Source organism: Mastomys coucha, unplaced genomic scaffold (assembly GCF_008632895.1).
Source record: "Mastomys coucha isolate ucsf_1 unplaced genomic scaffold, UCSF_Mcou_1 pScaffold13, whole genome shotgun sequence".
Taxonomy (NCBI): Eukaryota; Metazoa; Chordata; class Mammalia; order Rodentia; family Muridae; genus Mastomys; species Mastomys coucha.
Window position 1 is genome coordinate 67131794 of NW_022196895.1, and position 14894 is coordinate 67146687.

The 14894-nt window shown below is 38.0% G+C and overlaps 1 protein-coding gene across 2 annotated transcripts in view; it reads right to left on the reverse strand.

The window, feature by feature from the left end:
• Positions 1-6186: 6186 nt before the first annotated feature.
• Dcc (DCC netrin 1 receptor) overlaps positions 6187-14894 on the reverse strand; it is a 1081061-nt gene continuing 1072353 nt past the window's right edge. For both annotated transcript variants that reach the window (XM_031365997.1, XM_031365996.1), the window contains exon 29: positions 6187-11461. In XM_031365997.1, coding sequence (XP_031221857.1) covers positions 11372-11461 — 90 coding nt within the window. In that variant the 3' untranslated portion in view covers positions 6187-11371. The remainder of the gene's footprint in view (positions 11462-14894) is intronic.

The window sequence follows — 14894 nt, forward strand, 5'->3', positions numbered from 1 at the left end:
TGGAATAGAAGAAAAAGAAGCAGTTGTGGTGCCTGCCTGACACACTGGTGAACCCATCACTTGGAAAGATGAAGTGGGAAGGTCTGGAGTTCCAGGTCAGCCATGGCTATGTAGTGAGGTCTAGGCCTGATAGGGCTACATATGGATCTGGCAATTTAAAGTTAACATTCAGGACTTTAATGAGTTAGAGTCCACTTGAAAGGGTATAAAGAGCATTTAGAGGAAAGCATCATGTGTAACAAAGATAAAAATGAGGAAGAAAAGTGATAGGATGTATGTCCAGCAGAATTTTAAGAATAGTGAACAACTTAAAAATATGTCAAAATAAATAAATAAGTAAACACATAAACCATGGAAAATTTTTTTAATGCAAGAGGCATGTGTACGTGCGTGTTTGTAAGTATGTATATATTTGTATATGTGTATATGTATATCTGCATATACTCCTATATTCATATGCATTATGGTTTGTATATAGTTTAACAACTCAAAGTTCTGGAGGGTATTCCTAAATCCTTCCTTCAAAATATCTACAGTAGAGAAAGTAGTTTATTCTTTAAGTTTATGTTCCCTAGACCATGCACCAGAAAATTATTTAACTTTTTTTTAAAATAACCCATTTCTATTGGAAATAATCATCTCTTAAAGCCTTCTGTGACAGAACTTTCTTTAGTAAGAGATGACTACATAGACTGACTGTGTAAAGTGATTCCTATATGCCTGTGATAGATGGATGTTGAGTTATGCTCCCACTGTTTTTCATCATATACTAAGTGTCTTTATTGTAATAGATGCAATATTGAACTTAAGTAGTCTTAGGGTACCTATTAGCATATAGAATTTGGCTGCTAAATTTTTATTTGGAGATATTAAATTGTGGTAAGCTATATATAACATAGGATTTACCATGTCAGCCATTCTGATGTATGTGGCTTATTAACATTAAAGGTATCCTCATTTTTTTTTGTTTTACCTTCATCATATCATTTCCAAAATATTTTTAACCTACTAGGACAGACCATCTGCACCTATCAAGCAAACACTGCTCTTTGTCTCTTGCTTGCAGTAACTGACAACCACTGTTTATTCTCTGTTTCTGAGTTTTACTTCTCTGTGCATCTCATATCAGTGTAATCACATAGTATGTGTATTTGGGGGTTGGTTTGTTTTACTAAGCACAGAATCTAAACGTTTATTCACATGGAAATGTGAAAAATGTTACTATGTTTTAAAACACATAACAGATCTTCCAATCTATGAATGTGTTTCACATTTCCCTTTTGGCATCCTATATACATTTGAGCTTCTTTTACACTCTTTGTTGTTAAGAAAAATACTCCTGGAAACGTGTGGGAGGTTCAGGCTTCCAAGTGTCTGTGGAGTTTTTGTTTCCAGTTCTTCAGACAAATATGGAGAAACGGCATTGCAAGGTCAGACAGTAACATGTGTCTTATTTAGGAACTTCCACATAGTTGAACACAATGATTATTCCCATTGACATTCCTAGCAGAGGTGAACTGGGCTTACTAATTCCTTGCAGATTTCTAAATAACTTTTTAATGGAATAGTAATGGGCTGAAGAAAATGAGAAGGACTATAAGACCCTTGCAGCACATAATTACAGAATCCTTCTTGCTGGCCAAAATATTTAACAAAAATTTAATTAGCATTTTACTTTATTTTAAAGCTGATTACACATTAATCAAAAAATATTCTTCTCTGTAAGAAAACAACCAACAGCTAGTTAAGGATGAGTTCATTTTGCCTTATGGCTTCCAAAGGGCTAGAATCTCATCATGGTGGGAATGCTTCCTAGTTTTATGTCTTTTGGCTTGACACAAGGTAGAGTTACTTGAGAAAAGAAAGCCTCAGTGAACAAAAGGTTCCCTTCACAGAACAGCCTGTGGGAAAGCCTATGGGTACATTTTCTTGATTGATACCCAGTTCACTGTGAACAGTGCCAACCCTGGGCCATTGGTCCTGGATTCTATTCAAAGACAGACTGAAAAGAGCAAAGGGATGCAAGCCAGAAATCAACACTCCTCCATGGCCTCATTTAAAGATTATATCAGGGTTGTTTGATATTTTGAATTAAGAATCTGTTGCTCTGGACAGCTTGGGGGAAGAATCAGTCATGATTAACATAGAGCAGCATCTTTGAGATAAAAATCTTCTGGGAATATCTTCAGGGTCAGCACATGAAATCTGTGGTCTAGAGGCTTCACAGCTGGAAGCTCAACTTGATACTATCTAAGAGTCAGTCAGGTGGTATTGATTTTAAAGGCACGAAGCAGCCATCAAGAGCATCTGAGGCCTGGTAGTGTACTTGAGAGCTAGAGTTCTTAAAGACAGGCCTGGATATGCGGTTATGGAGGTGCAGCCTTAGTTGCAGTCAAAATTCCGGGATTGAAGGGATCATGGAGGAAAGTTGAGTCTTGGTCCTATGTTGTAGGGTCAGAGTCTCCAAGACAGCCCAAGAGGAGCCAATTGATGAAGTTGAAGCCCAGCTGTAGAGACCCTGTATGAAATACCCATACAATAGAACAAACATCAAGGACAGTGGCAGCTGTGGATTGTAGCTGGCCTTAACCTATGAGACAAACTGCATGTGCTGTGAATGACAGATCTAGAGCCGTAGGACAGTCAAAGATGGCTTAGTGTCAGGCGTAGGAGGCACGTAGTAAGCCCATAGATCTAGATGGAACTGGGGTGAAACAGTAAGCCCTCATAATATTTCCACACTGATATACTAAATGGTCAGGGATTTGGAAAGAGTATGTTTGGAAAATTGGGAAGATGTATGTCGTGACAGGTGATGGATGTTCAGCCAGATAATTACCCCCAATGGATATGCACGTAGATATTCTTTGTTGTAAACTTCTATTTCAATTTATGATTTGATTTTATGCGTGAACTTGTGATGAACATTTGAACATGTGATCATGTATTCTGAAAGTTGTACAAGTACCGAGGACAAAGAGATGAGGAAAGAATTTTCCCTTATCCCCCTTTTTCCATTCATTCTGTCTTTCCCATTTTCATAGATAGCTTTCATAGGAAACTTTTTACAACTTAGAATAAATGCCATAGTCACTTTTCAAAGTGTTCCTTTTTTTCCTGCAACTTCCAACTAGCAGGCTAAAAGTTAGAGCCCAGCAGTTCCTGCTGAGTTAGGACAAAGGCCACATTATTTAATCCTCTGCTGTTAGGCTACAGGTGTTATTCTCCTAAACCATCAGCTTTTTACCCTCAGAAAGAGCAAGAAAGTTTTCAGAACTTTGTAGACATTCTCCTCAGCATTTCAGTAGAGTTAGAGAGCTAGACTTTAAAGCCACATCAGAGTCCTACTCGGTGCCCCATCTCTTCCCTCTCCAGGCTGGGAGACTCCTGGCATGTAAACGGGTGCCTGCAAAAGGCATGAAGATACATTTGCCCCACATGAATGCTTATCAAAAGAGGATGTAAGTTGAGGAGGAATTCAATAATCAAATAGGATGATCCAAATTATTTGCAGGCAAGCTCTTTCGCTAGCCCTTCTTATCTTTGTCTGATGGGCAAACGAACAAAGTGGCCATGCTGGCACAGAGATGGAGGAGGGCTTATGCATGGACTTGATCACATACCAATAATGACCTGGATATGGCTGCTGTTGACTGTTGGTATTTGCCAGGAGCAGATACCAACACTGAGCCTTGATATGGCACCAATTCATGGTGTAATAAGACAATGAGTAACATTCATGTTGAGTAGTCAAGACAGTTCCATTACGGAAAGGGCAGCACTGTATAATTACTGGAATTGATACTAGTTTGGTTATGAAATTTCATTTCCTGCCTGTAATGCTTCTGCCCAAACAGCTGTTAACAAACTGTCAACAAACAAACATCTTATCCTTCTCCGTGGTATTCCACCCAGCATTACTTCTTATCAAAGAGTTCACTTCACAGCCAAAAGATACAATAGTGGGATTACAGTAATGGATTCTACCGGCTTTATCATGTTCCACACCACCTTGTAGCAGCTAGCTTCTTAGAATGGTGGAATGGCTATTTAAGGATACAGTTACAGCTGCATTTAACTGTAGGGAGCCCCAGCTGCCACCCTATATATATTGAACACCTGGTCTCTGGCCAGAGCAGAGAGCATTGTGATAAACAAGTCCTTAGTTGGAAAAGCTGAGTGCCTCCAGTTTGTGATGCAAGCTGGCATGATTTCCCACAGCCTATTATGTTTTGTCACGTAGCTGATGCTGATTGGGACCAGGGAAAGTATTTAACCCACAAGGGCTGGGGGCTGGTAATATAGGAGTAAGTAAGATGTAGGGGATAGGAGTAAGTAGGAAATAGGAGTAAGTAAGTAGAAAGAAGTAAGATGTAAGTAGTAAGATGTAAGTAGTAAGATAGAAGTAGTAAGATGCAAGTAGTAAGATGTAAAGATGTAAGTAGTAAGATAGAAGAAGGAAGATAGAAATAAGTAAGATGTAAGAAGTAAGATGTAAGAAGTAAGATGTAAGAAGCAAGATTACAAGGCTCCTGAATAAACTTCTTGGAGAAGGGTTCGTGGTCGCCTCCTTATTTCCGCTGGTTGGTAAGGCGGCAACATTTAACTAGCAACAGTCTGGATCAGGGAGGTACAGAAGGCGGTATATGCTCTGAATCAGCATCCACTATACAGCCATTTCTCTTATAGCCATGCCTCACAGGTCCAAGAATCAAGAGGTGGCAGTGGGAATGGTACTGACCACTATCACCTCTAGAGAGACCCACTAGAAGGTGAGTGATTCATCTTCCCGTTAACTATGCTCTGATGGCATGGAATTTTTTAGTTGAATCGGCTTGTATTTCTGCCAGGATGACAAATGTCTTACACCCTTTAGAAAGAATGAAGATTTCCTTTTTTTTTTTTTTTTTTAAGAGTAGAAGAAATACAGAATGAGCAGTAAAAGAATGTAAATACCAGCTAAGGTCACATGACAAGTTTCAGAACTGACATGACTGTTTCTGTCCTGTCCTGTAAAAATCAAACCAAACCAAACCAAAACCAAACCAAACCAAACCAAACCAAACCAAACCAAACCAAAACCAAACTGAACCAAACCAAACCAAACCAAAACAAACCAAACCAAAACAAAACAAAACACTTTTGTGCACATATACGCATCGCCTTCCATTTGGGGTAGTCTAGAGTAAAGTTTAATTTAAGACCTCCCTGGGAACTGACATCCTACTTGGCAAGTAAAGGCATGAATATAAGATAAGGAAAGTCTCTTGCCATAGTTATTCAACCATGGCAACCAACCCTTGCCACAGTTGACTATCCCAACCAATGGGAGCAGGATAAATATATAACAAAGACATGTTAATAAGGAATTCTCCTTGTCCCTAAATCCTGATTGGTAAAATAACTTGGCACAGATGTTTGTAGATTTTAAGTTTAAACCTTTATAGGATCGTGACTTGTTACAGTTCAGTGGCCGAACCTGGCCTGAGGTTCTGGTTAATCAGTCCTGAGGCTCATGCTCAATAAACTCTCCCTGTTTGACTGAGATCGGTGTTTGTGTGGTTTTTGAATCCTGGAACCCAGCATGAGTCTGTAAAAGAGTAATCTGAGGCTCCTGTCTCTGTTTACAGATTAGTGGCTCTCAACCTTCCTAATGATGTAATCTTTTAATACAGTTCCTCATATTGTAGTGACCTGCAACCAGGAAATTATCTTGCTGCTACCTCATAACCATTATTTTGTCACTGTTAAAAATCCTAATGTAAAATATCTGATATCCAGGGTATCTGATATGTGATCCCTTTGGGGTTGTGAGCTGCAGGTTGAGAACTACTGATCTAGAGGAAAGCCTTTGAACTCTTTACCAGTTGCCATGTGTAAGATGGGATCTGAGTCTTCTATTTCTCCCATGCAGATGTGTACATCAAATTCTGGTGGCCTGGGACGGGTTGCAATAAAGCAGTGTAGATATTAAGCAGCCACGAGTGAAGACAAACTAGGAGTATGCAGAAAATGCATAAGGATGCAATAAGATATGACAAAGTACTGACAACATACTGCCACCGATGTTAATAAAAGACCGATCATAGAGATCCTGAGCCTAGGTACAGGCAGGCCATCTGGAGCTGGTGTTAGCTGAGTGCTGAAGAAGAATAGTCACTTACTAGGAATAACGCGAATAAAGAGTTTTGTATCAAAACTTTATTTATTAAACAAAAAAATGCACCATTGGAATAACATTTCTATAAAAAATGAATAGGAGACTGTTCTACAGTGATTACAAAACCCCCTTTTCCTTGTGTAGTAGTATACAAGTTCGTGTGTAGAAACAGTCATTGTGTTTTAAACTGTAAGCAAGCTTCCTTTCTCATAGAACAACATTTACACTTAAATATTGCAATCACTACTCTAATTTGGTTAACAATGCTAGAGTCTGACAATTCCAAGAGACTCTTTGTAGCCTCAAAACACCTTTCTATTAAAAAAAAAAAAGTGTTTTGTAACAACAAAAAGTTTCTCTTTCCACTAAGGCTATTAAAGCTGCGGTTTATCCCATTTCTACCAAATAAGCGCACCACTATCACACTAATAGTTTGAGTTGCAAAGCCCTTTGAGAGAATGGATAGCACCGGTTTGCATAATGCTATCCGAGTTATTTTAGGTTTGGTGTTATCTTCTTTGAGACCCTCAATAGGGAGAAGGTGGAGATGGTGGAATTTTTAGTGAAGGCTTTGCTTGGCCTGGATGTCTCCTCATGTTCAGCACTGGACAGTTCATTTCTAAAGCGGTCCTTCCGAGATACAAAACACTGCAGCTTTAACAGCCATGCCTAGATCCCAACCGTTATCTCCCTTTGTATCATAAATTATCCAAAAGAGAAGCCACTTCTAAATAATAAATTAAATATTACTTATAAAAAGTACCCCGTCACACCCACCCGCCCTTCCCCCAAACAAGCTGACAATTCACAAAGTTCAGAATCGTCAGGTTTACCCTACAGTAATAAAAAACACACTTTTTCCTCCTTGCCAACATTCCTTTCTTGCATCTGAAAATACACATCGAACACACAGTGAGATCCCTTGGCCCATGCCTCTGTGTTTGCTGTTCCTTGCACAGTTTTTGCTGTTGCTCTCCTATCAACCAAAAAAGGTAAAAAAATAAAAATCCTAAGATGGTAAAGCACAAAGCTGAGAGCAAGAGACCACCCTTCAGAGTGTTGCTGTGTTGCTGGAAGTCTTCCCAGTGAAGTTATCCAATGGCAGAAGGGGTGGGCTGGGTCAGAAGTTACGCTCATTGGATGATTTGGGCACGGCCTTGTCTCCTACCTAACTTCATTGACAAGAAACATAGCATTTCTGTTACAAATCAAATCTTTTTGGAAGCAATTATTTGACTAACAAGGTAGACTGAGGCCTGGGGACACGTCTGTTCGGTTCAATCATCACTGTATAAAACATAAAACGTCTACCTGTGATCTTTCTCAAGTATCCAAATGACTTTAAAAATATAAAGTACAGAGTTTGTCTGAGTAATATTGAAAGGATTTTTTGAAAATCGTTAGATGAACATAAACTATGAGGATGTTGCTTTGAATTTGAGTTTAGAAAAGGATGTTTGCATTTTAGTGTGTGGTGTCTTCTGGGGATCCACAGTGCCCTGGGCTCTTTCTTCTTGAAATCACAGTAAGGGGATATACCCAAGTTTATGAAGCCATGATACTAAATTTTGGCCTTGGTGATAGCCTGTGGCTGCGTAAAGAGAACTAGATAAGAAAGGGAGAATATACAGATTCTATGTTAGTGCTCTCCATTTTTTTTTAAAGTTCACATTACTTTTATTTCTTTAAATTCACTCAAGAGTTGGGAGTTTTCCATTTTCCTCTGTCTTGCTGACTGGAAATAAGTATCCCCAAACCTCCAGAGCCCAGCATAAGATTTTATGTAAAATGGTAGGAAACCTCTTAAGAAGTAAGTTTTTGTAGGACTTACTGTGCACCTGCCATGTCTGAGAAACTGTGTTCCATCTGTAGGTGAGTTTGGGATGCTGCTTTAAACAAAGTTAGGAGAAGGCTCCAAAGGAGAGGGGAATTTCAGCAACCATCTCCGAGAAGAAACTCTCAGGGTATCTTGGAAAGACCTATGCTTGAGGAGTTGTTTCTTTGGAAAGCCAATGTATGACAAGCGTTGGCTTAAAAAGGTTATCTGGAGTTTCCTTTTGTAAATGCCACCTTTGCTGAGCACGTGGCAATCTCATTTTTAGCAATCTTTATTTTGAAGAAACCCAAACTACTGCTACATCCAGTCCCTAAAAGAAAGCCCTAAATAAGTCTGATTCTTACATCATTGGTTTGAATATTTTTATGTCTGGGTTGTTGAACTGAGTATGTATTTAATAACAGCCAAGTATAAAGCCGTATTATTTAAATATTCTAGAAGATTATGGATCTATTATATGGAGGCAGCTATAAGCACTAAGAAATACTTAACTTTTGACTGGAGAATTATACAAACGTTTTCAATATATGCTGAGCACTCCTTTATTTTTTGTCAATTTATACAAATGCAGAAATTTCTGGAGGAATGAAAATTACTTTCTTATCAAAATGAAATAGAAAAAAAATGGCAAAGTTCTTAAAAGCAGGCTCTTGCTTTGCATTTCAACCTAGTGTATAAACACTTGAGTCCTCCTGCCACGTTTAGTGCTTTTTTCCTTTCTCAGAGAACTGACTCCTGGTGGCAGAGATGCTGGATGTCTGTGCAGCTTTGCCCTGTGGGGTTCAAAGAGGTTTATAAGTTTAAAGGGTCCTGTATGGAGTGAGCTAGACTAAGTCAGGCTTCCTCATACCACTCACAGACCTGGGAATTCACACGTTACCTGGAACCCTGGGTAATTTTACTGTGTCCACATGAATCACTGGAAAGATTATGGGAACAAGAGCACAGCAGAAGCTGTGTTGAACTAATTGTATGTTAAAATCACTGAGTTAATGAAGCCAGTCTCATGGTTCCACTGTATATTCAAGGCATGACACTATGACTTATTAGAACCACCAACTGCTAAAATAAACTATTATATTTGTTAACTGAAATTTTCAAGGGATTCAAAAGACATATAACTGACTGAAAATAGATAGCATACTTTCAACGACTTTTAAAGATTACGTTTCCTGACATCATTGACAGGTTGTAAAAACTCTGGTTGTCTTAACTTTACAACTAGAGTTTACAGAACAGCTTTCATTATAACTCATTCCCTGAAATTTGAAATTTGAGGTTTGTAGCACACCCCAACCTAAAACGAGTTGACGTGCATGGATATCAAATGCCTCTGAGAAGTGGTTCTTCTTCTTCTCCCTTGTTTTTTTTAATACTAGGCAGGGAAATGTATTCTGGGAATTTAATAAACATTTTCCAGTTTGAAGTGGTGGATTATTTTTAAAGTCTTCATTGCTATGTTAAGAAATGCTTTATTTCAGGTCAGTCAAGAGTTCTCTACCTCAGTGCCCAAATATCGAACCAAAGCATTCTGTCCCATTGAATAACATCACATAGTTCTTCGAAAGTACTTCCAGAAAAAAAAAAAACTCAGTAAATTGAACAAGCACTCTTGTTGAAGGAAACATTTGCAAATGGACCAGACTTTCTAATGAACCATTTGAACAAGCCCTCTCTTTGACATCAGATTTCCTTCCCGACATAAAACTGTAAAAAAATAATCTGAATTATTATTTCTGTTACAGTGCCATTTTGCTCAAAATATTTCATTCAGGGATTCATATATAATTACCCACCTAATAAAAGGAGCTATTAGGTTGTAAAGATCCTATCCTTTGCCATGCTCTTTTAAAATTATGACCTACTCAAGCTTGAAATCAAAGGCAGAGCTGAAAGGAATAATTCAGCTGAAACTCTCATCGCGTTTTTCAAGTCACCTAACTGATAAATATGCAAACTAGTTCCCTTTTGGCGACTCAGCTGCATAAATGGAGATTAACTCCAAATACAGCTGAAAATTCATGGACTCAAAGGGAATGCACAGAATGTTCTTATATTCAGCTAGTTTCAAGCTGTAGATACATGGCAATAGAAGTTTAAAAATTCTAGTCCACAGTTTAAGATGCTGCTTGGAAAAATACCTACAGGAGTTATGATGTGTAGATGTGAAGTGGCGTCCACCCCTCTCTCCTCCCTGACTCTGTTTTAGGCATGGGATGGAAGGTTGCCTTGCCAACAGAACCTGTGGTCAACATCTGTCAGTGTTGCACAGCTTGCTCAATGAAGATGCTATTGGTGGAAATGACACCAACTCATGAAAAGGTGCTCTGGGATATGGTTTTTCATGCTCCTTTTCTTTCTTTTGAGCTTGCTCTCAGGAAGTCTACTATCTCCACAGAGGGATATTGGGGACAGAGGATATATGATGCATGGAGTTGGCCATTTTGTCTAAGGCTACTTGCCCAGGAGAAGTAGAGGAATGGTTGGGGATGGAGGATGGTGGAGTTCTTGTGGCCAAACTCCTGAAGAAGAAGCCTTAGTGAAACCTAGACAGGCCATCACAGTGTGGAATGGCATAGAAGCCACTGAAATCGAAAAATGTCCTACGACAAGCTCAAGTACACAATCACCACGTGTCTGAGAAGATTGCATATTGGATTCTCCTTCTAGAAAGGTGTTGTTGCTGGCAAGATGCCACCAGTTGAAGATTTCTAAGTTTCTACTCGCTAGACATAAACATTAACCAAGGATGGATTTACAAATACTTGCTAAAATTGGTAAAAAGTTTATACCCACTCACTAACATCTGCCACTTGTGTGAGATGGAACGATTGAGCTACAAACAAGCATTCACTGCCTCTTGCTTGTTCACTTATTTACTTTTTATGCTGTCATGAAAACATCCAATCCTTTGGTGCTATGGAGTGAGAGAGTTGCCCTAGATGCTCTGTAGTTGAAAAAAAAATAGTGAGTGTGTATTGGTTTGCTATGGTATGTGGTACAGGCTGAAATAATGCACTTGTGAGACTAGACCTACACAGAAAATGAAAGGTCTCACTAAAGGAAAATGTAGGCATTAGTGATGACACCATGGTCCCTGCAGTGACAAAGACCCAGAACTATGCTAGCAGCTTCAGACTTGACTTTACAGTGAAGATGCATCTTCGGGACCTCGTGACCATCATTGTACGATTCCTGATGTTCATATAGGATGAGATACTGATGTCTTCTGAAGTGCTTCAGATGGTCCTTAACGGAATGGTCCGGATGGTTGACCTGTACACTGGTTAGAATTTTTGGACACAGGTGTGCTGTTTATGGATAATTGGTATGCTGTATAGTTCCCAGAAGATCTCTATGTTTGGCAATGCGTGTCAAAAGGCGGAACCTGTGATGGCGTTGAGTTGCTTCATTAGCCCTTCCAGACTTGCCATTTGTTCGCTCAAGTCGTCCTGTTCATATACCTGAAGAGAGAATGAGAAGAGAGTCAAGGTGAGGTCTTGGTAGGCTTCTTCTGTGAAGGATCCACTTAGTATCTGGCTATAAGTTGGGCCACTTCTTATTCTTGAGTCTGACATAGGGACTGATAGAGTAGTTCTCACAATATTTTAACTGAATGAACTTGTAATAGAAAAATGAGCTACCAATCTACCAATAAACTGTTGAACACTGCTTATCTGCACTCTCTACTTTTAATAGGGAAAAAAAGCTTCACTGTTAAAAAAATACTATTTTAGGTCATAGTCTTCCAATGGCTAGCTTTGTAGTAATGAACAAGGAAGTGTATTGTCTTGTTTTGCCAGCTATAATGTTAAAGAGACAGCTGGAGGGAAGAAGTGGAAGAAGGATTTGATTGTACGCACACACATGAGTTCTCAAAGATAGAAAAGTATAATGTGCAAAATGATCTTTGTGTTATAAATTTAAAACTCTCCACTAACCAAAACATAGTAGCTACCTTAAAAACCAGATGCTCAGCCAAGTTATCTGTTCATTGTGCCTTCTCTCTGTGGGTTTCAGACCCCAGGATAACAGGCCAGGGGGCATATTTTACATATCAAAATAGACCTAGCCTCTAGGTTCTCCCAGCATCCCTCAGTTGCTACTTGGCATACCCTGCCACCAACCCTGAATTTCCATCCCAGAGTCTGGGCTGCCCTTCCCCCAGAGGCTCTATAGGTCACAGTGTCTGACCTGTTACTCATATTAATATAATAGTTCCTTTTTATTTTGATAGGCTATCTATATAGGTATCTAAAGAATATCTAAATATCAACATCATCAATTTTTTTTAATAGTATGACATAGAATTTAAGTTTTGCATGGAAACTTGATTTCTTGACTGATAAGAAATGTGTAGATTATAACTTTAGCTTGTGAGTAGAAACTAAGTCTATGTCCAAAGCCAGAGTGCTTGGCACAGGTGTGAAGGTATGCTTACACTATGATATAAACTCTATATAAACTAAGAAGTTTACCTATACAACTCTTACTGAATAGATTACCTTTCATTCACTGTGAGTCCCCTGTGTAATGCTGTTTGTGAGTTCCAGGATTTCTACTTATCTAGTACATTCAGAATTCATAGAATTTTTGATTTAATCAAGAAATGATTTGAACATTTATATACTTGCTGCTTTTAGTTAGTCTTTCATTTGTCAAATGGGAATGCATCCAATACTTTAGTGCTGCCTGCTGGCAAATATCAATAATTAATAATTCTCTCCCTTTCCCCTTTCTTAAATACAGTCTTTTTAAATAAACATAGCCATGAATGAAGTTCTCGATTATTCTCAACCATCCCCTTTAATTAGTTATATTATTGAGATAATGTTCCAAATCATGATTTGTAATCTATATAGCCAACAAGCATTATTTAATATGATTGTCAGAGAGCTCTCTAATCCTGCTAAGTTAATGTCCATCAAACCAAGAGACCTGCAGAAGAATTTGTTCTACAGGATCCTCAGAAAATTTGTTATCCATAGAAGAATATTCAAGATACATGGGTACATGGCATCAACCCATGAACTTCTTTTAGAACATGTTAATGAATAGTTTGGTCATATACCATTCAGATCTGACCATGGATTGAAAAGTAACCCATTGACTCAACACACAGTCTTGTATAAAAAGAGTGAAATTGGAAAATGATTACTTGATCACTAATTTTGTTTCATTTCATGATTCCTTTTTTCTTTTCAATTTCTTCTTCTTCTTCTTTCTTCTCCTTCTTCTTTCTTCTCTTCTTCTTCTTCTTCTTCTTCTTCTTCTTCTTCTTCTTCTTCTTCTTCTTCTTCTTCTTCTTCTTCTTCTTCTTCTTCTTCTTCTTCTTCTTCATCTTTTACTCCAGAATGGCTTTGAACTCTCAATTAAGCCAGATTGGCCTCAAACTCAGAACTTTATCAGCCTCTGCTATTGGTGCTACCGCACTGGTCCTTCATCAACCTTTTTCAGGTTTGATGTTTTGTTTGTCTAGGTTGTTTATCTGAATGCAGCTATTAAATTTTTGAAAAATGGTTAGTCTAACATGAGATGTGTTTCACGTATAAGACACATACCTAATTCTGAATGTATAATGTAAAAACAGACTGAAAAAATACCTTATTGACATTTGGTTTATATTTATCTAGTGTCAATATTTTGAAAAATTGGACTAAACAAAGATAACATTTAATTAGATTTTATTAATTTTTATGCTTTTAATGTGGTACCATGTAAATTTAAAATTTACAAAGAGGGTCACATTATTACTTTACAGGAAGCTGTTGATCTAAATGTGCCCTGTTTCTGCTTTTCCTTTCATATACATGCCTTACCGCTTTTAATACCCTGCCCTTTGCTTTCACTATATTTAGGGAACCTTCAGTGTAAAATAGGCCATTTGACATTAGAATGAGGACTTCTCATACAAGAAGCACTTTGTAAATTTAGTATCTTAACCTAATTTTAGGTATGGCCACAAATCATGTGACTAGACATACATGGAAATAAATAGTTTTACTCTGACAAGAGAGCAGTAAGTGCCTTGAAATTTTAATCTTGTAGAAGGTGAGTTAAGCATGTAATGTCCTTCTGCTGAATATTCAGAAAAAGATTCACATTACTTATTTCCTTGTTTTTTATGGTATTATATTACTTCATAGTGCAAAATATATAGTTCTGTTGAAAAAATTTAAGAAGTCATGAAAATTGTATTACTTGTTATTCAAATAAAACAATCTTTTTGTTTTGACAATTAGATTTCTGATAGAAATAAATTTTGCCAAGGAAACTGGTAGTTTATAAATGATAAAAACTTATCAAGGATTGATTATAGTTTCTGTTTTTTCTTGGTATTATTAAAGTTTTATCATTGTAACATTTGGAAACTTGGTGTAAGTCTCAGTGCATGAGGTCACAGAAGTCAGTTGATAGCAGCAAACTTTTTCACAATCCATGATTGAAAAATAACCCACAAAAGTGATAAGATGGGAATCTACCTTTTCCCCCACGTTTTTCATTTTGCACTTCTTGATAGTTGAGGTATCTTATATGTTAATTCTATGAAAGTCTTTGACATGGTTCCTCTTGAACACTCCTTTTTTTTTTATTAGATATTTTCTTTATTTACATGTAAATTTCACCCTTCCCAGTTTCCCCTCTAAAAAACAAAGAAACAAACGAAAACAACAAAAACAAACCCCAGCTGCCTCCCCACTCCCCATGCCTGCCACCCCACACTCTCCTGCTTATAGGCCCTGGCATTCCCCCACACTGGGGCATGGAACCTTCACAGGGCTGAGGTCCTCTCCTCCCATTGATGATCTAATTTGCAATCCTCCACTAAACACACGCTGCCAGAGCAATCAGTCCCACTGTGTGTACTCCTTGGTTGGTGGTTGAGACTCTGGGAGC